At 47.6% G+C, this 24,371-nt stretch overlaps 1 protein-coding gene across 1 annotated transcript in view; it reads right to left on the reverse strand.

Moving 5' to 3' along the window:
• Positions 1-7,019: 7,019 nt before the first annotated feature.
• The window catches only part of EPHX1 (epoxide hydrolase 1), a 39,775-nt gene continuing 22,423 nt past the window's right edge, over positions 7,020-24,371 (reverse strand). The window contains 3 exon segments of the mRNA XM_054972384.1: positions 7,020-7,232; positions 9,729-9,759; positions 17,970-18,071. Coding sequence (XP_054828359.1) covers positions 7,020-7,232; positions 9,729-9,759; positions 17,970-18,071 — 346 coding nt within the window.

Raw genomic sequence — 24,371 nt, forward strand, 5'->3', positions numbered from 1 at the left:
TTGCGGATGGTGGGCGGAGCTTAAACCTTGTTCAATTCCCATGAGTTGCATAAGCTCCCGCCAGAAGTTGGCAACGAATTGTCCGCCTCGGTCGGATATCACCTTTGATGGAAAAGATTGAAGCTTTACAATATATTTCAGAAAAATATCTGCCAACTTTTTTGCCAAAGGCATAGTAGTGCAGGGGACGAAGTGGGCTTGTTTTGAAAATAGATCCACTACGACCAAAATACAGGTGTGATTTTTTGAAGGGGGAAGATCTGTGATGAAATCCATCGAAATAATTTCCTGCGGTCTACTTGGAGTCTCATGGGGCTGTAAAAGTCCCGGAGGCTTGCCTTTTCGCGTTTTGGCGCTGAGGCAAATGGGACATGAAGCTACATATTGCGAAATGTCTTTGCGCATGCCTGGCCACCAAAATTGTCTTTGGATTAAATGAAGGGTTTTTAAATATCCGTAATGGCCAGCTGTTGGGGCGTCATGACAGCGTTGTAGTACTTCTTTTCTTAAACTATTTGGTACATAAAATCGATCACTGCAAAGCCATTCCCCTTGTGCAGATTGGATTAGTTTCTCTTTGGGTACATTCTCCCCCTCCTTTTCGACTTCGCTTTTCAGTTTTTGTCTCCACCCCTGATCTGAGTGAGGAGGTTGTCTTGTGCGGCTGCGCGTAGTAACCACACACCCCAGTTGGGTAGGCGAAAATACTGTGTCTATTGTCTCCTCCCTCTTGCTTTTGAGTTGGGGCATGCGCGAAAGGGCATCCGCTAGGAAATTAGTTTTGCCGGGCAAGAATTTGAGGGTGAAGTTGAATTTTGAAAAGTATTCTGCCCATCTCAATTGTTTGGCGTTGAGTCTCTGAGGACTGCGTAACGCTTCTAAATTTTTGTGATCTGTCCAAACCTCAAAAGGATAGCGGGCACCTTGCAGCCAATGTCTCCAAGTGGAGAGCGCCGCTTTTACAGCAAAAGCTTCCTTTTCCCAAACATTCCAATTTCTTTCTGCTTCAGAAAATTTTCGGGAGAGGTATGCACAGGGTTTGAGAATATTGTCCGTCCCCCGCTGCAGGAGGACGCCCCCAATCGTGGTATCGCTGGCGTCCACCTGTACTATGAATGGGCAATTTTCATCTGGGTGTTGCAGCACTGGTTCAGATATGAATTGCTGCTTTGGTCAAAGGCTAATTGGCATTGTGGTGTCCATAATAATTTTGCCTTTGGTTTTTTTGCTTGCTCCCCTTTGTCTTTAGTTTTTAAGAGTTCTGTGAGGGGGAGAGTTATTTGGGCAAAGTTTTGTATAAATTCTCTATAGAAATTGGCAAACCCCAAAAAAGATTGCAGTTCTTTACGATTTGTGGGGGTTTGCCAGTTTTGAACTGCTTTCACTTTGCCTGGATCCATTTTTAACCCATCTTTTGAGATGCAATATCCCAAGTAATTAAGTTCAGTTTTGTGAAATTCACATTTAGACAATTTGATGGGTAATTTATTACACATGAGAGTGGTTAATACTTTTTGCACTAAGTTTACATGTTCTTCTTCCGTTTCTGAGTAAATTAACACATTGTCCAGGTAAACAACTACTCCTTTATATAAAAATTCGTGCAATACTTCATTGATCATGGACATGAAAACCGAAGGGGCCCCGGACAAGCCAAAAGGCATAACTAAGTATTCGTACTGCCCTAGGGGCGTATTGAGCGCGGTTTTCCACTCATCCCCCTCTCTTATACGAACGTGGAAATAAGCATCTTTTAAGTCCAATTTTGTGAAGATCTTACCTTGGGCCACGACGTTGAGTAGATCTCTGATGAGAGGTATGGGATAAGCGTTTGTGGAAGAGACTGCATTAAGTCCTCTGAAGTCAGTGCACAGTCTTAGCCCTCCATCCTTCTTTTTAACAAACAGTACTGGTGCAGCATGAGGGCTGTTTGCAGGTCGAATAAATCCCCTTTGGAGATTGGTGTCAATGAATTTTCTGAGTTCCTCTCTTTCATTTGGGCTCATTGGATAAAGTCTACCTTTGGGGAATGTGGCTCCAGGGATGATTTCTACTGCACAATCTGTCCTCCTATGGGGAGGTAAGGTGTTGGCCTCTTCTTCGGTAAAGGCTTGCAAATAGGCTCTATACTGTTTAGGTATTTGGTTAATTTCCTCCTGCGTCAGGAGTGCTTGTTCTATGAGGGTAGGGTTGTTGCCCCAATTTTGGTCCCAACGATGAGTTTTGCAGCTGTCTGTCTTGAAGGTGACGCTCCCAGCTGCCCAATTAATGTCTGGGTTGTAGTCCCACAACCATCTGCTTCCCAAAATTAACGGGTATTTTACAAAGGATCTTGTCTCCCAATGTTGACCCATGCCTGTAATGACAGGTACAGTTTCGGTAGTGACTGGATTCATATTAGTGCCATCCATCTGTTCAAAAATGACCGGATTTTCAAGTTCTTTTATTGGGAGCACTAATCCGTTCACTAGAGCTGGTGCAATTATATCTCTGGAGCACCCAGAGTCAATAAGCGCTTGCACCCGAATATGAGTCTTTCGTTCAGGATTAACTAATGTAACAGGTATGAATAGTATGGACCCTTGAGGTCTATCCACTATGGGAACTGACTGAGTTTTGATCTGCCGTTTGGGTCCGTTTACGACAGATCCATTTCGTTTCCCGAATTTGGACTTTTGGGTGCTTTTTCACTGATTAGAGCGGTTGGGTCAAAGTCCATAACTTCCTCTAGCTCTAATCCTCTTCTGGGAGGATTTCTTCTGAACGTACCTCTCCCTCGCGAAGTTCGCGGAGCGGGCGTTGGGTGGGATGGCTGAGGAAGGGTGGCAGGGGTTGGACGCCTTGGTGGGAACGGAGTTCTCTGCACAGGCCGGAGTGGGCATTGCGCTGCGAAGTGACCACTTTGGCCACAATGTAGACACAGTCCTTGTTGCCATCTAGCATCTCTCGCTCCTCTAGCTGCGTATCCTGCCCCTCTGCCCCCTCTGACAATTATGGCGGTTCGCCGGTGCCCGGCCGATTGCTGCTGCTCAACTAGACGCACTTCTTGCATCCGGTTCTCTACTTCACAAGCTAATTGAATCCAACCCAAGAGTGTGGGGGGATTATCTTGCATAAGGGCTAGATCCAACAGTCCGGGATTCATGCCTTGTTTGAACATAATTATTTTGGTGGTTTCCTCACACCTTGGGCATTTGGCAGGAAGCTGTCGGAATTTTGTAACATAGTCTCTAGCCGACATGCTACCTTGCCTGATCGATTGTAATTCCATTCGGGCTCTGTTTTCTTCTAGTGGGCCTTCGTATTGCGCTCGGAGCACATTTACCAAAGCCTGTAGGGAATCTAATTCTGGAGCCCCCAAATCGTACAAGGCTACATACCATTCTGCTGCTTTTCCTTGCAGACGTGATGCCAAATGCTCGATTTGACTAGCTTTGTCTCCGAACAAGTGTCCCCAACGATTGAAAAATTGTAGTGCTTGTACTAGAAAAAATCCCAACTTCGAGGGATCTCCATCGAAAGTAGCTTCCAATTTTACCCATCCCATTGGTAACTCTTGTGGTCTGGCAACCGGTGCTGGGAGTGGGTAATATTGTACAGGTACCAGTTCTTGCCTTGGCTGCCAGTCGGGTTGGCACGGGAGCGGTTGCATCGGAGGATACTGGGGCCTTGGTCGCAGGATCCCTTGGGGTCTCGGTATTGGAGGACCTTGCAGCCTCGGCTGTGGTCTCTGCGGTCACGGAGCTGGAGGGCCTTGTGGAGGTGGACCTCTCGGTCTTAGCAGTGGAGGAAGCCTAGGTGCTGGAAGCCGTGGGAGAATCGGCTGTCCCCGCAGTGGCGGTGGGAGTACCGGAGCCTCATCTTGCGGCTGTAACTGTAATCCTCCTGGGAGGATCGGAAGTTCCTACGGCTGCTCTTGTGGCTGCCCCGGCGGCTGCTCTTGGGGCTGCTCTTGCGGCTGATCCTGCAGCTGTTCTTGAGGCTGCTCTAACGGTGCCTCTTCCTCCCCTTCCAGAGGTCCTCCCGGTTCATCAGGGGGAAGTTCCTCCAGTCTCTCATCTGCTGGCCCCTGCGGTTGTTCCGGTGGTTGTACCGGTTGTTGCTGATCGCAGTTGCTCCCTCGGGATCATGGCCTGCAGGGCGGCTAGACTTTGCTCGACAACTCGACTGGAGGCACCCTCTCCTTGAGAAGGGCCTTCCTCTGATCCGCCTACAACCAGTATGGAGAGCAGGTGAACAGCATGTGCAAAGCTCTCCTCCATAGTACAAAGTCTCTCTTCTAATATTTGTACATGTTCTGGGGCCGCCGTGGCCCCCACTGATTCCGCATACTCTTGAGGAGTTTCTTTGGGAAGTTGTGTAGTTTCCATATATTCTGTATAGAACGCCGTCACCCGAGGCCAAGGCCGAATTTCTCCCATGCCCTGAGCCCCGTTACCTTGTTCTGTTTCCATTCTGCCCGCCAATATTCCTTTGGCCAATCCAGTCACTGCCGAAATCCCAGCATCGACCACCAAAGTTTGGCTCTGTAGTTGTATCCAACTCTGTTCGGTCGGCTCGCGTTGCCCCATCCATGGGGTACTTTCCACGTAGTCCCAACTCATCACGTCGCGATGGGAGGTTTCCCACATCTGGGTACTTTCCGAAGCTCTTCAGTTCCACTCAATTTGATCGGCCTCTCGATTCCAGTGGTACCATGGCTGGCTATTTGGATGCTCTGATATCGAGCCAATACTCCGTTTACCGTCCATTTGCGACTGAGTAAACATCGCACTCGCTCTCCTGTCCCTCGTCTCTTGCGGCCTCGAGCCCCACTGCCTCAGTGTAGGCAGGGATATCAAAGGTTCTGCCACCGCCCTGGGCCTAGTTTCGGCTCTATCAGGTGCGAGGGTAATCAGCGCAGTACGTCTAGACTCCATTCCTCCCTGAATGGGTCTTGGAGGTTCCAGTCCTTCCGAACCAGGGGAGGTGTAAGGATCAAACAAAGGGTCCCTGTTGGGAGCGGCCTTGGTATCCGTCTGCCCCGGTTTAGGCATTGGAACAGATGTGATTCGTAACAAAATGTCAGACTGTGGCTTATTAAAAGTTGCAATCCAGGCTATCTCTTGCAATTAGACATGAGTCCATTGATTTCAAAAGATTTTACTGAATATAAACAACCATTATAGTCCACTGACCAAGATGCAATATCTTGGCTGGTACACGGGTATTGTTACGAATGACAGGCAAAAGTTAAGGTACAGAATAGCAAAGCCCAGCGATTCCCATCCTCCCCCCATAGTTCTCAAAACAAGCGGCTTGAAGCTGAGAGAGTGAAACTTTCTCATGGCTGGAAAGGCTGTAGTCATAACATTCCTCTTCTTTGAGATAACTGTTACTGGGTTGCTTGTCACCTGCAAAAGAAGAGCTTATAACACTGACAGGATTAAAATGGAGTCTGTTTGGTTAGATTATATAAGGAACACAGTCAGACCTGACACATTTAACAAGAAAGAAAAAACAGACTGAAATGTTAAAATCCAAGTTGATAGCAAACTAAAATATCCTGTAAAATGTTATGACTGTAAAATGCATATATGTAATACCAGATTAGAGGCATGGTGGGGAGGGAATGGAGCTCACAGACTGGGCTCCCAGTTATTTACAGTTCTCCAAGTTGGTGGTAGTAGGCCAAATAGTCTATAGGGGGGTTACTCTCGGGATATAGAGAACTGTTACTAAGCAACTTAATTTATCCAATTTAAATAGCACTATTTAGTAAAGTAATAGGGGACAGAGGGACAGGGGAGGGGAAAGGGGGTTAATTTAGCAAGGTTTATAAGGGTTACAGTAATGAGTATATATTATCATTGTTGGTTCTTCTATTAATATCTGTAAACGATGGGTAAAAGGTTTGACTTCATAGTAATACTTATTTAATCATTATTATATATATTGAAAATATCTTCCTTAAACAGTATTTTATTAATAATCTAATCATTATCAAAGTAGTTCAATCGTCTATGTTTATGATATAAATCCTCTATAATAAGGTTAAGATTTGTTATCATTTAGTATATCAACCTTTAATGGAAATCCGAGTTGAATACTCATTTGTAAGAAAATTCATGGTTACAAGGGCATGTAAATTATTATTAATGTGTAACAGAAGATTTCTTAGTTATCAGTGTTTAATGACTTTCTCTCAATATTGTAACTATTAATGTGCATAATTAAATAAAAACTTTTTTTAAAAAAAAGCCTCCCGGCGCTGCTGGCAAGTGGTGCCAGGAGCACTTTAACCAGGGGTCATTTCGTAGAACTCATTAGCATAACTCATTAGCATAACTCATTAGCATATGCCACACCTCTTGCCATCCCTGGAAGTGTGTCATTAGTATAACTGATTTGCATATGCCACACCTCCTGACATCACCTATCCTGGCTGTTTTGGACCCAATCCTGGCCATTCAGGGCCAAAATTGGGCCCAAAATGGCAAAAAGGGGCCCAAAATGGTCAGGGTCAGGCCACTGATGAGCAGGAGAGTGATCCACCACCCGTCAGAGGCCCGATCCAGGCCATTTTGGACCCAATCTAGGATGAAACGGGCACAAAATGGCCACGAGTCAGGTGGGCGGGGCCACCTGACATGTGACCTCTTTGGGGAACTGCCGGAACTGCTTTCCTGTGCGTTCCCCCTCGAAATGAGCCCTGACTTTAACATTTAAATCCCCCCTTGCTCCAGCTGACCAGCAGCCCACCAATCAGCTGGAGCAAGGGGGGGAGGTTAGAGCGCTCCCTACAACATAACACCTACTCAAAGTGGTTTACAAAGTATGTTGTTATTATCCCCACAACAATCACCCTGTGAGGTGGGTGGGGCTGAGAGAGCTCTAGAAGAGCTGTGATTGACCCAAAATCACTGAGCTGGCTTCAAGTGGAGGAGTGGGGAATCAAACCCAGTTCTCCAGATTAGAGTCCTGCCACTCTTAACCACTACACAAAACTGGCTCTCCAAGCAAAACCAATTACTACTACTTCATTTGGTAACGCTACCTTTTTCTATTTTCTTCACAAACTGTCGAATGTCTGCTGCCAGAAGTTCTGGTTCTTCAAAAACAGCAAAATGGCTACTTTGCAGCATGTAGTTGTATGAGATAATATTGACATACTTGGCTTGTAGCCACGATCAAGGAAAACACATGCAATCATTGGGAAAAGAAGTCATTCCTCTGGGAATGTGTACAGGAGCCTTTCAGGAGAAAGTCAGTTATTAGGTTACCCTGATGGGGATGGGAGATTCCCCACTCCCAGCCTCTGCCCCCCACCCCTGCTTACCTGGCCAGCAGGGGGCAGAAAGGTGCAGGGAATGGGTCTGGGAGCTCTAAGCACTCCTGTGCAGTCCAGAGGACTTCCTTGTTATTTTCTCTCACACACACATCCAACATCATTCCCGGTGCAACAAGGAAGTGAAGGCCCCCATGCGGGGCAGATTTGATAAAAAATCAGCCAACACTAGGAAGATAAGTTCCCCCTGCATGCACCCCCCATGACCCTCCTATCCTCTGGTTTGGGCCCTGGGGGACCTGGCAACCGTAGTTGTTATAAGGCCATAACAGAACTGAGAACCACTGACAAAATAAGAAAAGAATGAGATACTAGCATAGCAATCCTAAGCAGGTCTACTCACAATCCAATAGTTTATTCAGTGGGGCTTACTCCCAAGATCGCAGCGTAAGAATGGATGCAAATGAACTATAGCTTCTATACGCTTCTAGAGGAAGCAGTAAGAATGTGTGTATACAGAAGAAGAAAAAACTGTTACTGCCTCAGATATTAGCTATTACAAATTAGTCATCCCCACCCAATAAATGAAATGGGTTACTGGGCTGTCCTGTATTAAGACTTGCTTATTGCAACATTTCCAGAAAGATGTGTACCATTTGCTGAAATTCCAGGGACTTTAGAATATTTGACCCTTTCACCAATCATTGGGCTGCTGCAGCTATCATGCGCTCCCCCCCCCCAACTGCCCCATACTAGATTCTAATCTTCACTTCTCTCGGTAAGTGAAGATTGTTTATATACAAATTTTTTAAGGCTGCTTTTAATTTTTTTTTATCTTCACAACAACACGGTGACTGAGACTGTGTGACCAGCCCAAAGTCACCCAGTGTTTCCTTGGCAGAGTGGGGATTTGAACTGGGCCTCCCAGATCCTATTCTGAAACTCTAACCACTATTAGCATACTTGGGCTATTAACAAAGGTGTTTTTAAAATCACCACAGTGATTGCCAGGGCTATTTAGATGAACTTGGACAGAGAGTATTATTCAAATAAATATCTGTCATAGAATGGGGCAAGTTATCACACACCCCTTCCACATCCCCCGTTTCTAAGCTGCTGCGTGAGCATGGCAAGAGGTGTCTCAATGCAGTTAACCAATTCCATTGTTACATAAAACGTTTACAAACATCATTTAATTCTCAGAAGATTGTATGTTCCCCTTCTTCAGCACTGAAGTACCAAATGTGAGGTTTTCCCCATGCAGTTTAAAAGGAAAATATTACTATAGCTACCCTCCCAGCAGGGTCCAATAAGGCTATCTCCTCCCTCCCGTTACGTGCAAATTAGTTGCTATGGAATTATTTTTGAAGGACTTGCCAAAAACCTTAATGCCCAAGCTAAGCTGTATCAGAGGCTCCCATTCCCCAAAAGTGAATAATCCCTGAAAAGGTTATGCCAAACTAGCCAGCAAGTGCAGGGACAGGTATACATTAACATCAAGATCACACAGCCCTACCATTCTGGCCAATAGATCATCACTGGTCAAGTAAAAAGTGCTAAGCAAACTTAGGTACCAACAAAGCATACTAGATGCTATGATAGGACTGAACTCTGTTCTGTGACATGTTGGCAAGCCCCAGCTGTATGTGCTCAACCATTCTGTGTACTGCAGCTGCCTGTCCTATTAATGTCAAAACAGTTTTATGACACCTCTCTCAACAGCCTCTGCATAAGAACCTAGTGTGGAGGGAATAAATGGAATTAATTTCTAGCTAAGATCTTCTTTTGAATATTATTATTCTTTAAGGTGGACTACAACAGACTTACACAGCTACCCTTCTGCAACTGTATTCTGCATTCCATCTTAGGGAATTTATTGTTGTGTTATTCAGATTTCTTGCTTGCCCTAGAAATCTTCAGTTGTCCACATTCTACAACAGAAAGTCAACAAGAATACCTTCATGTGTCCTTTCTGTATGACTGGTATTCATGCAATGTACAAGAGTGTTTCTCTTAAGTCCTGAAAAAGTGTGCTTGGACATGGAGGTCTGCCAGGTTATAAGGTATGAAATAGAACTGTAAAATAAGCAAAAGGAAATCTCTAACTTTTCATGCTTTTCTGTGCGAAAACTATTCTTTCTTTGTAAAACAAGCTGAAGAAACTATGCAGGCTGATATCCAGTAGGAGGGCCAGTTTGATGTAGTGGATAAGAGCGCGGGACTCTAATCTGGAGAACTGAGTTTGATTCCCCTCCACTTGAAGCCAGCTGGGTGACCTTGGGTCAGTCACAACTACTAGAAGCTCTCTCAGCCCCACCCACCTCACAGGGTGATTATTGTTGTGGGAATAATAATGATATACTTTGTAAACTGCTCTGAGTGAGTGTTAATTTGTCCTGAAGGGTGGTATATAAATCAAGTTGTTGTTGTTGTTGTTGTTGTTGTTATAGGAGATCGTGACATTTGTAAGCAAGTCATCCAGAGGGAACTTCCTGTAAAACACAGCTCACAAACAGCTTCATTAGAGCTCAGTGCAAATTTTATATATAACTGTTAAAGGACTCTTTTTTTCAGCAGTTGCCAATAGTGAGGGCAGCTTCCTCCACCAACCTTCATGTTCATAATCTTTTTCAGGTCCAGACCAACTTACACGGAGGAGGCCTGATATTGTTTGTCATATACAGCTCACTCCCATGGGGCAGCAAAGTTGCTGCTTTCCTCCACAAAGCCCACTTCCAAGAAAGCCTTGGCTTCTGTCAGTGCTAAATGAGTAGATGTTGTCTTTCTGTGACTGCCATTGACCCAAGTTGTTTGTTCAGCTTCAGCTGTGATTGGAAGAGGTAGGATATGCAGTGTATCTGGTGAAGATCTTGGCCCACAGTTGTCTACCTACAAGTACCAATGTTGGTCTAACTGCATATTCCAAGGTCAGAGATGCATGGTCTGATACAAGCACACTTCCACACCCTTGGGACTACCTACATCTGCCACATTTTTTTCATTCTGCACAGATTGTTGTAGAATGGGGGGAAATCCCCCTGCCTCAGTCAGACTTCAGGGAATCAGTGTGAAAAGTACACAGTTACTGTATTGTTTGCAAGGATCATAGCCCTAAGAAAGGAACCTGCATAGCTGCAGGTATATATCTTTTTGTTGAAAGAATTCAATATTCCCCCAAAAAGATTCCCATCCCCATTTCCTGCTCAATAGTGCTGCTAACTAACTCTTAAGCAAATACACAGCCTTCCTTTAAGGGATACTTCACAAGTCATGCAAAAAGAATCAAGCAGGAAAGTACAATAGGAAGAGGTTACTCTCACACATCTTAGTTTCAGTTTAGTTTTTCAACTGAAATGTTAAGTGCTTTACACAAAGAGAAAGGGGAAGAATGAGGGAAGGCCGTGGGCCATCCATAATGCCGCGGACCAGATAATCAGAGGATTCTATTTGACCTGACCTGCAACATTGTTTTCTAGAGTTGGTTTTTGTCTGTTTGCTGAAAGGGTCAAAGCAAAACAAGCAGTTTGTGACATTTATTATTCATAGTCAAATCCTGCCATGTGTTATCAATAATATATTATCTAGGAAGATGACAGAAATGTGACCAACTGCTGCCCATTAATATTGCATACATCATCCAGTCAGGACAATGCCATAGAGTCCAAAATTCCTCCCATCATCTATTGTTTATAAGAGCACTAGGAGACTATTCTGTTCCTAGCTAGAAATTAGTGGACATCTAGTTCTAGAGACTTTGCAGCAGCCATGTAGACAGCTCCATGATCTAGAATTAAAGTTCTTCCTTTCCCAAGGGTTCTGGTCAGACTAGTTCACTACCACATATGATTTCATCCCTCAGATGGCTCACTACCATCAAAATAGGATGCAGCATTAGCACAAAGTTGTTCAGAATTTATCATCTGGTATGTAAGTTTAGCTTGAGTCTTTCAGATATTGTTGAAATATATTGTTTTTTCTACTTATCATGATATTGGCTGTTCAAGTTTTTGAATAAATAGTAATAACTGACAGCCTAACTAACTATGGTAACAAAAACACAGCGCAGACAGCAAGACTTCCAAGTGGTCTACATTTTGCAGAATCACTATCTCATAAATTGGGTAGTAAGCATGGCTCAATTCTTTGGCTCAAGCCCTGCTTTAAAAGAGTGGGTGTCTACAAATTCCACTCTATTTCAGGGTGAGGCATAACCCCCACCCCCACCCCAGTATTTTCTGGTCATGGCTTAGCATTCCATCTTTGATTTGTATACTTCTGACTTGGCTTAAGGAGATCTATGGGCAAAGGAAGAACTTTAATCTGGACATGATGCCCTTATTGCATTTTGTAGGAAGGTTTGAATGAATTTACTCCATGTGGTTTTATATAACAACTTGTCTATTTTGTGCTGAGTCAGGTATTTTTTATTTATTAGCTATATTGATTGAGTGCTTTGTGTGAATATAAACCACTGAGAAAAGTTCTTGAGACGAAATGAGTCTGGTTCTGGACATATGGAAATAAAATATACTAATATATCTGTATATGTCTGAGTTTACTGTGTTTGTATCCAAGCGTACGGTATTTATATGTTGAACTACACTGTTAATTAGTTGTTATAGATTTTCCAGGCGGTATGGCCATGGTCTTGGCATTGTAGTTCCTGACGTTTCGCTAGCAGCAGTGACTGGCATCTTCAGAGGTGTAGCACCGAAAGACAGAGATCTCTCAGTGTCAATGTGTGGAGAAGATGTTAGCAGGTAATTTATATCTACTCAGAAAGGTGGGTTTGGGCTGAGTCATCCTGTAAGAGTTTCCCAGGTTGTGGCATGCTAATGGGGGGAAGCTTCACTGTATCCTGAGGAGGTTCTTTTGTATATGGATTGGTGGTTAATATGCTAATCTTATTTGCAGGGCTATTGTAAAATGTATTTTGTTAGTCTGGTGTTTTTCAGGACTGGAAACCATGCCCTATTCATTCTTACTCTTCTTTCCTGTCGAAATTGTGCTTATGCTTATGAATTTCAATGGCTTCCCTGTGCAATCTGACAAAGTAGTTGGATTACCTGCTAACATCTTCTCCACACATTGACACTGAGAGAACTCTGTCTTTCGGTGCTATACCTCTGAAGATGCCAGTCACAGCTGCTGGCGAAACGTCAGGAACTACAATGCCAAGACCACAGCCATACAGCCCAGAAAATCTACAACAGCTAATGTTCTCCGGCCGTGAAAGCCTTCAACAATATGATGTTTTATCTGTTTTTAAACTGTTATTTATGTAAATTGAAATGTTGTACTCCTCCCTGAGCGCGCCTGGTGGGGAGGGCGGACTAAAAATCTCTTTCACCTACTCCTCAGTAAGAGGTAGTAGTGTGATCGATTATTGCTTATGCTCTTTAGATCTTCAGCTGCTAGTTAGCTGCTTCTCTATCGGGATTCGTACCGAAAGTGATCACTCCCCTCTTCAGTTAACTCTTCATGGCAGTTCTATTTCAACCCCAATGTCAACTCCTTTAGACGATGACATTGTATCTGAAAGTTCTATGAAAAAAATTAAATGGACTGCCCAAACAGATAGGGAGTTACTCTGTCTACTTCGATCTGATAGGATGTTAGAACTCAGAACAACAATTGCCAAAACACGTTCTGCGAAAGAGGCTAATGTAACTTATGCACAGATAATAGCCTCTTGTAATTCAATAGCCAAACCATTTCGTAAAGTTAATCATACCCATACGCAATGGTTCGATTCAGAATGTAGAAATATGAAAAAGTCTCTTAGGGCTTTATTTAGAATCTATAAACAGGATAACAGTACTTATAATTTAAAATCCTATTCTGCATACAGAGAAGTTTATTACCCACTTGTCTCTATGAAAAAAAAGCAGTTCTACAAACATAAATGGGACTGCTAAGTTTAGTTAAAACCAAAGACTGTAAGCTCTTCTGGCAAATGGTTTCCAGCTATATGAAGAATAATTCAGCTCCTGCCATAACCACACCTACCCCTCAAAAATGGGTCGACTACTATTTCAGAACATTTAATGACCCAGGTAGCCCACTAGAGCAAGAAGAAGAACTCACCCTCTTAACCATTCCTGACTGGACTCCTGTAAACCCTGATGAGATAACTGATTTAATCTCTGAACTGAAGTCTGGTAAGGCACCCAGCTTAGATGGGATTCCAGCTGAACTTTTAAAAAAGCATAAGGACTGGTGGGCTGTTCCATTGGCCAATTTGTTTACCTTAATTGACCATAAGGGGGTTATCCCTGAGTCGTGGTTAAAATCATTGATATGTCCAATATATAAAAAAGGTAACCCAATTCTTCCAGAGAACTACCGTCCTATCAGCTTGCTCTATGTAAGCTGTACTCTAACCACCTGGAGCGTTCCCTTCTAAATTGGATAGCCGAAGGGAAAATAATTGGACCAGAACAAATTGGTTTCCTTAAAGGGAGATCCACAATCGATCATTGTACCACCCTTGCCTTTTTGGCAGATAAATATTTGAAGCCTAAAGGAAGGAAACTGTATGTAGCTTTTATTGATTTAAAGGGTGCATTTGATTCAATCCCTAGGGACCTGCTGTGGAAGAAACTCAGAACACTGGGGATGGAACCCCACTTACTTTATTTAATTAAGAAATTACACGAAGCTACTTCGGGTGTCGTTAAGATATCCCCCGATGGCCAACTTTCATCTAACTTCCCAATTATGAAGGGAGTTAAACAAGGCTGTGCCCTTGCCCCACACCTTTTTAATTTATTTTTGAACAATCTGAAGCAACATATGTCTGTTGTAAATGGCCATCCGCCCTTCCTGGAGCAATTAGCAATACCTATATTGCCGTAAGCTGATGACACAGTTATTATTTTCCGCACTAGAATTGGCCTTATAAGATATCTAGAAGCCTTCTATAAATATTGTAAATTGAATCGGCTGATAATCAACTATGAAAAATCCAAAATTCTAATTTTTTCTAAGAGCTGGCACCTATTCAGGTGGTGCATCGGTGCTAAGGAAATTGAACTAATGTTCTCCAGCCGTGAAAGTCTTCAACAATATACACTGTTAATATTTTTAATCGTACTTACGCACTTTTATTTATTGAGTTAAATTATATACCAGTATTTTAATTATTTGTATCATGTTTTTAGTTAAACTTAATTCATTTTTTTTGTTCCAACCTCTTTGGTTACCCTCTACAGGGTTGTTGTCGTCCCCCCCACCCTTTTTGTTGTTCTGAAAAGATTAAGACAAATGAGGTAATACTTGCAGCCTATTGCAAGGGTTCAAGGAGTGCAGCGGCGCGGCAAGAACCACCCCAGACACCGTACATATGGGGAAACCCGGCTCGGTCCGAAACGGGCCAGGGAGCCGCGCTGCGGAGGACGCAAGGGAGAGGCTCAGCTAAACCTCTCCCTCTTCGCGTTCCTCTGGTCTTCTGCGCCACGTGCTCCGCTCCTCCGACTTGCCGGCCGTCGATCCTCTCCTTGTCGCCGCCGAGCCCAAATGCGGGGGTGAGGGGGTGGCGCCGGTATTTATGCCCCACTGCCGGACCTGAGGGAAGCCTACCTCCCCCAGGTCCGGCAGAGGCCCCGCCCCCCCAGGCGGCCCCTGATTGGCCGCCTGGGTTTAAAACTATTGGCTGCCAGCCGGCCCATTGCATGCTGGGCAGGCCGGCCTCGCAGGCAGCCAGCCACGCCGGCCCTCCTTTCCCCCTCGGCAGCAAACTTCCCCGCCCGGTAAGTCGGGCGTTCGCGCTTCCTAGTGGTGGGGATAATTCAGAAATACAGTCTTGTCCTGGATCACCTTAGTATAGCCTCAAGAATACTTTGCTAAGCAACAGTGGTAGCAATACAGCATACACAACATCAGAAAGGACAAAGCAGAATCTGTTGTGAATATACTGCCATTGTGACTTGCTTGCATAATTAATACTACATATATATTAATTACAATTAAGAAACAGCCTTGTAATCTGATTAAAAACAAGTATCAGTAAATAAAAATCCAATGGGTTGCCGCTACCGAATAGCTATGGAAGTAATGAAATTTAGTACAATGACTGAAATCTAAATCCAAACCCTAACTGTCAGCATCATGAAACTCAAAAGAAAGCACAAAGCTGGCTACTGGCAGGCAAGGTGTCTTAAAAGGGGCTCACTTTCCTCCGTTCTCTTCAAATAAAAGGTTTATGGCATACGATTTTCTTCCTCCTCCCCTCTACATGGCAAGTAGATGAAGCAGCCTCACAATGCCCTCACATCTCCAAAGCTATTCTGGGCATGGAGCCACCGAGAATGCCCTTTCCTTCTCCATCCATTGTGTCCTGACTTCTCTCCTGGGAAGACTCCGATGACCCAACCATTCAAGCCAAGCACAGGGCAGGACAGCAGAAAGCTGCAGAGGGAGTCTCAGCTGGGACACCACCACCCCAACCAAGCTGCCTCCCCACCATTCACTCCTGCTGTCTGAATTAGAGATGGACATGAACCTAAATACGAACCAAAACCCCCCACGAACCAGCCCAGTTTGGGGTTCACGAACCAGGGTTCGTGTAAGTTCATTTTCATGAACTTCCACAAACTGGACTACTGGTTTGTTTGGCTTGTATTAAAGGGCCAGTTTAAATGGCCATTTCCCCGGGGGAAATGGCCATTTAAACTTTTCCTGCCACTTAAAAGCAGCAGGTCCCTTTAAACTATCAGGTGGCAGGGGGGGGATCCCCCCTTGCCAACTACCAGCTGATAGTTTAAAGGGACCTGCTGTTTGCAAGCAGTAGGTCCCTTTAAATGGCCCAATGGCAGGGCCCTTTAAACTATCAGCTAGCAGTCAGCGAGGGAGGGAATCCCCCCGCCGCCTGCCAGTTGATAGTTTAAAGGGTCCTGCCCCTTGCAAGCAGCAGGAAAGGGCCCTTTAAATGATGAAATGCCCCTTTCCCTGCCAGAAAGGGGCATTTAAACCCCACAAATCATGAACCACAAACTGGTTCATAACTGGGCCAGTTCCATGCCAGTTCATGGTTCGTGGAAACCCCACGAACCCCATGGTTCATTTTTTTCTGGTTCGTGCCCATGTCTAGTCCTAATCACTCATTGCTCCACATTCCCCCACCTCCCCTGTCCCTCCACCGGTTCCGAGGGCTTCCACCAGTGGTGCCATTCTCTCATGATACCGAGCGGTACCAGAGAGTAAGAGGGAAACTACACGAGATGCGGGGGAACATGTCGGGTCCTGCAATGTTCCCTAGATAGTGTAATCTTACAAAGAACAGCCGATCCATGTGATTCTCCACTGGAGGAAGAATGATGGGAGGGATGTTGCAAAAAGCCAACCTGGCCTGTTATGTCCACCCACCCCACCCCTGGGCTCCCGGAGGAAAACCTGAGCGAAGGCTTTTTGCAAGAGACAGAAAGAATCCCCCCTACCGCTCTTCTCCCAGCATAGAATCACATGAAGAACACGTTTCGGGCATCTCATGTAGTTTGGACCAGTGTGAGGTGTCTCTGTCTCCCAGAGTGGAGACACATCAACTACATTCCCTGCCAGCTCCCTCTCCTGTGAGCCAGTGCGCTGCCGCTTGCCTCTGTGCCCCATTCCTAATGCAGCTCCTCAGACACACACACACACACAGAGAGACTCTTCTCCATTTGGAGAATATGGAATGAAGGTTTGTGAAAAGCCTCTAGCCTCCTGCCCTTTTCCCCAGTTGCTGGCATGTTGGAAAAGACCCTCGGATGGGCTGGATGCAGCCCATGGGCCGTATGTTTGATGTCCTTGCCTTAGGGGATGACTTGAAAGCTAAGCCTCTAAAGTTGCAAGAGACAGAGAAAGAATCCCCCCTACCGCTCTTCTCCCAGCATAGAATCACATGAAGAACACGTTTCGGGCATCTCATGTAGTTTGGACCCTAGACTGGTCTAGGGACTAGACCTTATTTCCTTTCAAAATGTGATAAAATGAGAAGAGGAGCCTACACTTTTACAACCTACAGGAGTGCACACGAACTAAGTACCATATGAAAAGGAAGTTTTTTCTCTGTGCATTTTTTTAACAGTTTGTTCAGGAACACACTGATTATACTTTGCATTCGTCTAGGGACATGGGGGATAATAAAAAGAATTAGAAATACAGTCCTGTTCAGTCTCTCGGCACTTTTTTTTTTTTTGAAGGATAGGCAGGTTTTATGCCATGACTGCTACAACCTGAAGGAAAAGCAATAGCTAGAACTTTAGTAGCAGGGAGACTTGGGGACTCAGACAGCTTTATTTTGTGTTGCTATTGTATACTATTATTGTATTGGATTTTTAAAGAGTCTTGAAAATCAAATATAAGAATAAGTACAGTGAATATATTTCAAAATTAAAATAAATTGGTCCTTCAGAGCCAAGCCTTCCACTTCAGCCAATCAGTCTTCACTGTAGTCACAGCATTTCCATTTGTGGAAAAGGGGAAGATAATTTCTGCTGCTTTCCCCCTCTCACTGCAGAGCATCACCCTGCCCCCTTTGCTGATTCTGAGGGGACACTGACAGAAACAAAATTTCAGCAAACGCACTGGGCTGCAGCAGGATGAAAACATGGAAAAGTCCTGCTTTTTGAAATTCATGGATGGTTGAGATACACCTTACTGAACCCTGCCAGAAAAAGGTAAATTAGCTTCTGAATATCTGAGAAGGGAAGATGGCAGCCACTTTTCTAATCCTCCATCTTCTAAGTATTTGTGGTTAAAACTGGTCCATAAAGCAAACTTCTCCAATATGTATGCAGCCAGTCCCACAGGAGAGTCATTCAAGCTGCAGCCCAAAAGAAAGAAAACCATAAGTGAATTTTCATCCAGCTCACCCACACATACAATAAATATAGGCTTCTGCTGTTTGGTAACCGCCATTTTCATCTTCGTTCTTCTGTGCCTCCACACATGGGGACTGCGCAGGCGCAGGCCAGCCGCCGGAGAATTTTCTAGAGCTTCCATGGCTCCGAAGGGGCCGTTTGTCGCGCGCCTCAGCGACCGTTTTCCCGCCCAAACGGTCACGTGATCCTCCAGCGACCAACGGCCCCTTCCCTCAGTTCTCTTCTTGCCGCCGCTTGGAGAGAACGTGAGCTTCGTTGCTCTGTGCTTTTGTGCTTCGTACTTTACTCTAACTGATTGCTTGGCTTTTGACTTCGGACTTCGTGACCTCGACTATTCTTTGGGTCTCGCTTTGGACTTTGACGTGGACTCGGTAATTTGACTCGGACTGTTTTTGACCCTTCTTTCGCGTGCCCCTGAAGATGGCCTCTACGGCTCTCTTCAAGCATTGCCTAAAATGCCACACTAAAATGGCCAAATCCGATGGCCATGATTTGTGCCTTTTTTGCTTGGGGGAGACCCACAATGTCTCGGCCTGTAGGATCTGCCAGGGTTTCACCAGCAAGGCCCGGCAGGATCGCAAGGCCCGGCTTAATTCCTCGCTGTGGCAGAAGGTCATGTCGGAGGGAACCCCGTTACGTCCGTCCAAGGCCGGCCCTAGCCCCTCTGCCGAACGGCATTCCAGAGCTGGCTCAGTGGCCTCCGCGAGGTCGGGGTCGAAACCGCGTCCCCCGAGTACCTCGGCGTCGAGAGCGGCCTCTCCAGCGCAGGGACCGGTGCGGCCGCCCCGTAGCGCGTCTTCTACCAGGTCGGATCCGAGACCAGCTTCGGAACCGAGGGTCCTGGTACCGAGTCCCCGGTCGGAACCGACGACCGGTTCGATCCCGATCAAGGCGAAGAGGTCGAAGCCGAGGTCCCCTTCGAAGGTGAGGAGCGCGTCGGTTCCGAGGTCTTCTTCGGAACCAGCGAAGAAGAAGAAGAAGACCAAGCATCACCGGTCGCCGCGTCCCGCTCCTCAGGAGGAGGTCATCGTGCTTCCTCACACGCCTTCCCCTCATCTGGGCTCCCCGGAGCCAGAAGACATCTCCGTGCCAGTGCCGGATCCGATGGCCTTCGAGACGGTGCCCGCGGAATTCTCGTCGGGGCCGGAGCCGAGCCCGCGCCGTCGGAGCCGACCATCGCTTCCCCTTCGGTCGCCGAGGCTGGAACCGAGCCCGTCTCCTCGTCGGAGCCGTCCGTCGCCTGTCCGTCCGTCTCCACCTCCGGTCGGTCGTGAGCGGCATGGTTCCGGGGACAGTGTCCGATCAGTCCGGTCCACTGCGTCCCGGCATCGACAGGCTTCCTACCTCCCCTCGCCATACCGTTGCCAATGGGAGGGGGCACCTGCGGGCTTCTCCGTGTCGGAACCGAGGCCTTCGACATCGAGGTCGGCGTGGGCTCCCCCTCCGCTCCAGGTTCCGGAATCCCAGCTCGGTTCCGATGAGGAGGATGTGGAGAGCTTTGGCGGCTACCAGTCGGAGTCCTGGTCCGAACCATCGCCAGCTGAGGAGCTAGTGCCATCTGCGGACTCCCCATTCGAGGACCTCCGCATCTACGCCGACCAGATGGCAAGGATGGCCAAGGCTCTCGAGATGGACATCTCTTCAGCAGCCCCGAAGACCAAGGACAAGCTCCTCAAACGTATTTACGGGGATAATCCGGCTTACGTTGGGTTTCCAATGCTCGAGGGTATTGAGGAAATCGTGGAGAAGGTATGGCAGGTGCCCTGTGATCAGCCTCCAACATCCAAGAGGATTGAGCAGCTCTACAAGATCAAGCAGGGTACCTGGCCGGCACTGGTGAAACACCCTCCACCTTCCTCCTTGGTCACGGAGGAATTCAACCCCCGACGGTCGGGTCACTCCTCGGTGCCTGCCGATAAAGAGGGCAAGAAGCTGGATGCCATGGGCAGGCGCCAGTACATCGTCGCTTCGCTGGGTCTGAGGATCGCCAACTACCAGACCATCATGGCAGGGTACCAATTGTACCTCTGGGAGAAGTTGGCATCCTACACTCGAGACCTTCCACCTGAGCAGAAGGCTGTCGTCTCCCTGTTGCAGACAGAGGCTGTCCGGCTGTCTAAACAGCAAATGAATGCCGGGAGCCACGCTGCCGACACTGCTGCTCGGGGAATGGCTTCGGCGGTGGTCCTCAGGCGCCACTCCTGGTTGCGGTCTACGGCCCTGTCCCAGGAAGTGCGTTCCAGGGTGGAGAGCATGCCCTTTGAAGGGGACTCGCTGTTCTCCAAATCGACCGACGAGACCCTGAAAAAGAAAAAAGAGGACAGGCAGACGGCGCGGTCCTTGGGTCTGGCTCCAGCGGACAAGCCCTCCTCCAGGCCACGGTACGCTCCCCGGTCCGGCCCTTACCACTACCAGGGCAGATACCAACATCAGCGGCCGGGCTACCAACAGTATCCTGCCTACCAGCAGCGGCCTTACCCTCCCGCACAACAGCAGAGGAGGCGTCGGCCCTTCAAGCCTCGTCCGGCGCAGCTACCGGCCCAGCAGAAAGATCAGCAGGGCGCCGGGAGGCAGTACTGACGGGTCACGCCAGCCGTATCCACGGACTTTTCGGACAGACTGAGTCCACTCCTCTCTGAGTGGGAGTCAATAACATCTGACTCATGGGTCTTAACTATTGTTGAACTGGGATACGGGCTGGAATTCGTTGAGCTGCCTAGATGCAGTTCACCCCTGACAGCTGTCAATAACACTATGGCCGAGCTGGATGCGGAGATCGTGTCGCTCTTGGCCAACGGTGCTGTGGAAGAATTGCCCTATGAGGACTCTGTAAAGGGTTTCTTCTCTAGGTTCTTCCTGGTCCCTAAGAAGGATGGGGGCTTACGTCCCATTTTAGATCTGAGGGGCCTTAATGCCTTCCTCAAGGTGACCAAATTCAAAATGGTTACGTTGGCGGCTGTGATCGCCTTGCTGAAACAGGGAGATTGGTTTGCGGTTCTTGACTTAAAGGACGCATACTTTCACGTGGGCATACGGAAGGAGCACAGGAAATACCTGAGCTTTGTTTACCGGCAAAGGGTTTTCCGGTATAAGGTGCTCCCCTTTGGCCTGTCCACTGCCCCACGAGTGTTCACTAAATGTGTGGCCCCTGTGGTTTCCTTCCTACGGGAAGAAGGCTGTACCATCTTTCCGTACCTCGATGACTGGCTCATCGTGGCTGAATCGGAGTCTAGGCTGGTGCAGGACATTGCCTTGGTACTTAGCACTTGCCAACGCCTGGGGCTCCTGGTGAACTTGGAGAAATCCAAGCTGGTGCCCAACTGCAAGGTGTCCTACATTGGTGCACTGTTAGACTCTGTGGAGGGTAAGGCCCTGCTCCCCTTGGAGAGGGCTCGGTCCCTGAGGGGTCTAGTGTCCATGTTTAAAAGGAACCGATTCCAGTCTGTGCGCACTATCCAGTGCTTACTAGGGCATATGGCAGCGGCCACCTCTGTGGTGCCTTTCGCTAGGCTGCGTATGCGCCCTCTCCAGAACTGGTTTGTGCGGAGGTACGATGCTCTGCTGCACCCTCCGTCCCTCAAATTCTCTATCCCGAGGGTCATCCTCTCCTCCTTGGACTGGTGGCTGTCTGATGACAACTTGTTTAGAGGGACCCCTTTTGGGTATCAACACCATGACATCACGGTTACCACTGATGCCTCTCTGTTGGGATGGGGGGCTTACTGTGGTGATGTGTCTGTGCAAGATGTCTGGTCTGACAGGGAAAAGACCCTCCATATCAATGTGCTTGAACTAAGGGCCATTCGTTTCGCACTTGTGTCTCTTACAGCACTGCTGAGAAATCGTCAGGTCTTGGTGCAGACGGACAACACGACTGCCATGTACTACGTGAATCAGCAGGGGGGCACGGTGTCCATGGCCCTGTGCCGGGAAGCCACGCTCACTTGGCAGTGGGCTATCAGGAACGGCGTGTCACTCCGTGCTATACACGTGGCTGGGTCAGACAATGCCCGGGCAGATGCCCTCAGCAGGGTCCCTTTGCTGGACCACGAGTGGGAACTGAACGGAGAGTGCGTTGGGCCGATCTTCCAGATATGGGGTCATCCGGTGATAGACGTGTTCGCCACTGCGGCGACCACCAAGGCCCACACGTTCTGTTCCAGGGCAGGGAGCGACCCCCTCTCTATTGGGGATGCCTTCCAGTTTACGTGGACGCAGGGCTTGCACTACATGTTTCCTCCGTTCCCCTTGATTCCCAGGGTCCTGTGCAAGATAGAGGAGGACGGGACGGACTGCATCCTGGTGGCCCCCTTCTGGCCATGGCAGGTTTGGTTCCCGAAGCTCCTGCGGATGTCCCAACGGACATATGTGAGTCTGCCCCCTCGGCAAGACCTTCTCCTAAACGGGAGCCTAGTCCACCACGATCCCAGGAAGCTGCACATAACGGCTTGGCGGATCGTTCCTCCCCTGTAGGCTTTACTGACAAGGTACAGAGGGTCCTCCTGAATGCCCGTCGGCCATCCACTAGGCGCGCTTATGCGGCCAAGTGGCGCAGGTTTGAGCTCTGGGCACTTGCCAGAGGAGTGGTGCCCGAAAGCAGTCCCTTGGGGGTTGTGTTCGAGTATTTGTGCCACTTGCGTGGCCTGGGCTTGAAGGTGTCCTCCCTCAAGGTACACTTGGCAGCGATATCAGCTGCTCACGCCCGAGTAGAGGGTGCTACGGTGTTTTCTCACCCACAATCCCGCCAGTTCCTTAAGGGCATGTACAATCTTTACCCACCTGTGTCAGCGCCAGTGCCTCAGTGGTCGCTGTCCTTGGTGCTCTCACGTCTCATGTTGCCTCCATTTGAACCTATGGCTACCTGCCCCTTGGATATGCTATCCTACAAGGTAGCATTCTTGGTGGCTGTGACATCGGCCAGAAGGGTCAGTGAGCTGTCTGCACTGCGGTCTGACCCTCCCTTTCTTGTGTTTCATCCCAACAAGGTGGTCCTGCGTCCCTGCCTCGGGTTCCTGCCCAAGGTGGTGTCCGCCTTCCACCTCTCGCAGGATATCTCACTGCCTGCATTCTTTCCTCAACCCTCCTCTAAGGGGGAAAAGGCCCTCCATTCCCTAGACTTGAAGAGGGCCCTAGCCTATTACCTGGATAGGACGAAGGGATTCCGCTCCAGTCCTCACCTGTTTGTATGTTTTGGGGCCAAGGACAAGGGTAACAGGGCGTCCTCACAGACCCTGTCTAGGTGGATTGTGACGGCCATTAGCAAGGCCTATTCCCTGGCAGGGGTGGCTTGCCCGCTTCATGTCAGAGCCCACTCCACGCGGTCCCAAGCATCCTCTTCGGCACTCCTCAGGGGGGTGCCCCTGGTTAACATTTGTAAAGCAGCCACATGGTCCTCTGCAGACACCTTTGTCAGGCATTACGCCGTTGATGTCAATGCGGAGCAGGATGTATCTGTGGCCAAGGCTGTCTTACACTCCCTTTTTTCCTGAGGGAGTTTTGGAATGACTTTCTTGGCATACCTGTTGGGTACCCTTGAGTGAAAGTGTATATATGTACCTGGGGGTGTGTATATATGTAAATATTGAGTATTTATGTGTCCTTACACAGTATTTTTACATAGATGTGTATATGCATATCTATTTATTGTTGTTCTTGTTTGCTTAATAAAATTGTGTTGGACTTCACCCCCGCCTTCCTTATTGTGTGAAGCTTGGTACACTCCCATGTGTGGAGGCACAGAAGAACGAAGATGAAAACAGGGTTAACATACCTGTAACTTATGTTCATCGAGTTCTTCTGTGCTGACACACAACCCTCCCTCCTACCCCGCTGTGAACTCCAATGCACGATAATGTGATGCCTGTAACGGAAATTGGTGTTTTTAAGGTGTTATGGCTGAGGTGTGTTGGTCAAGCGGCGGCAAGGGAGAACTGAGGGAAGGGGCCGTTGGTCGCTGGAGGATCACGTGACCGTTTGGGCGGGAAAACGGTCGCTGAGGCGCGCGACAAACGGCCCCTTCGGAGCCATGGAAGCTCTAGAAAATTCTCCGGCGGCTGGCCTGCGCCTGCGCAGTCCCCATGTGTGTCAGCACAGAAGAACTCGATGAACATAAGTTACAGGTATGTTAACCCTGTTTAATAAGCCACTAAATAAGAAGAGGCTTGCCTTGCCTTGGAAAGTTACTTTGTGGAGGGAGGGGGGGAATACAAAGATCAAATGTTTCAACAGTGTTGAAATAGCAA

The sequence above is a fragment of the Eublepharis macularius genome, chromosome 1 (assembly GCF_028583425.1).
Source record: "Eublepharis macularius isolate TG4126 chromosome 1, MPM_Emac_v1.0, whole genome shotgun sequence".
Lineage (NCBI taxonomy): Eukaryota > Metazoa > Chordata > Lepidosauria > Squamata > Eublepharidae > Eublepharis > Eublepharis macularius.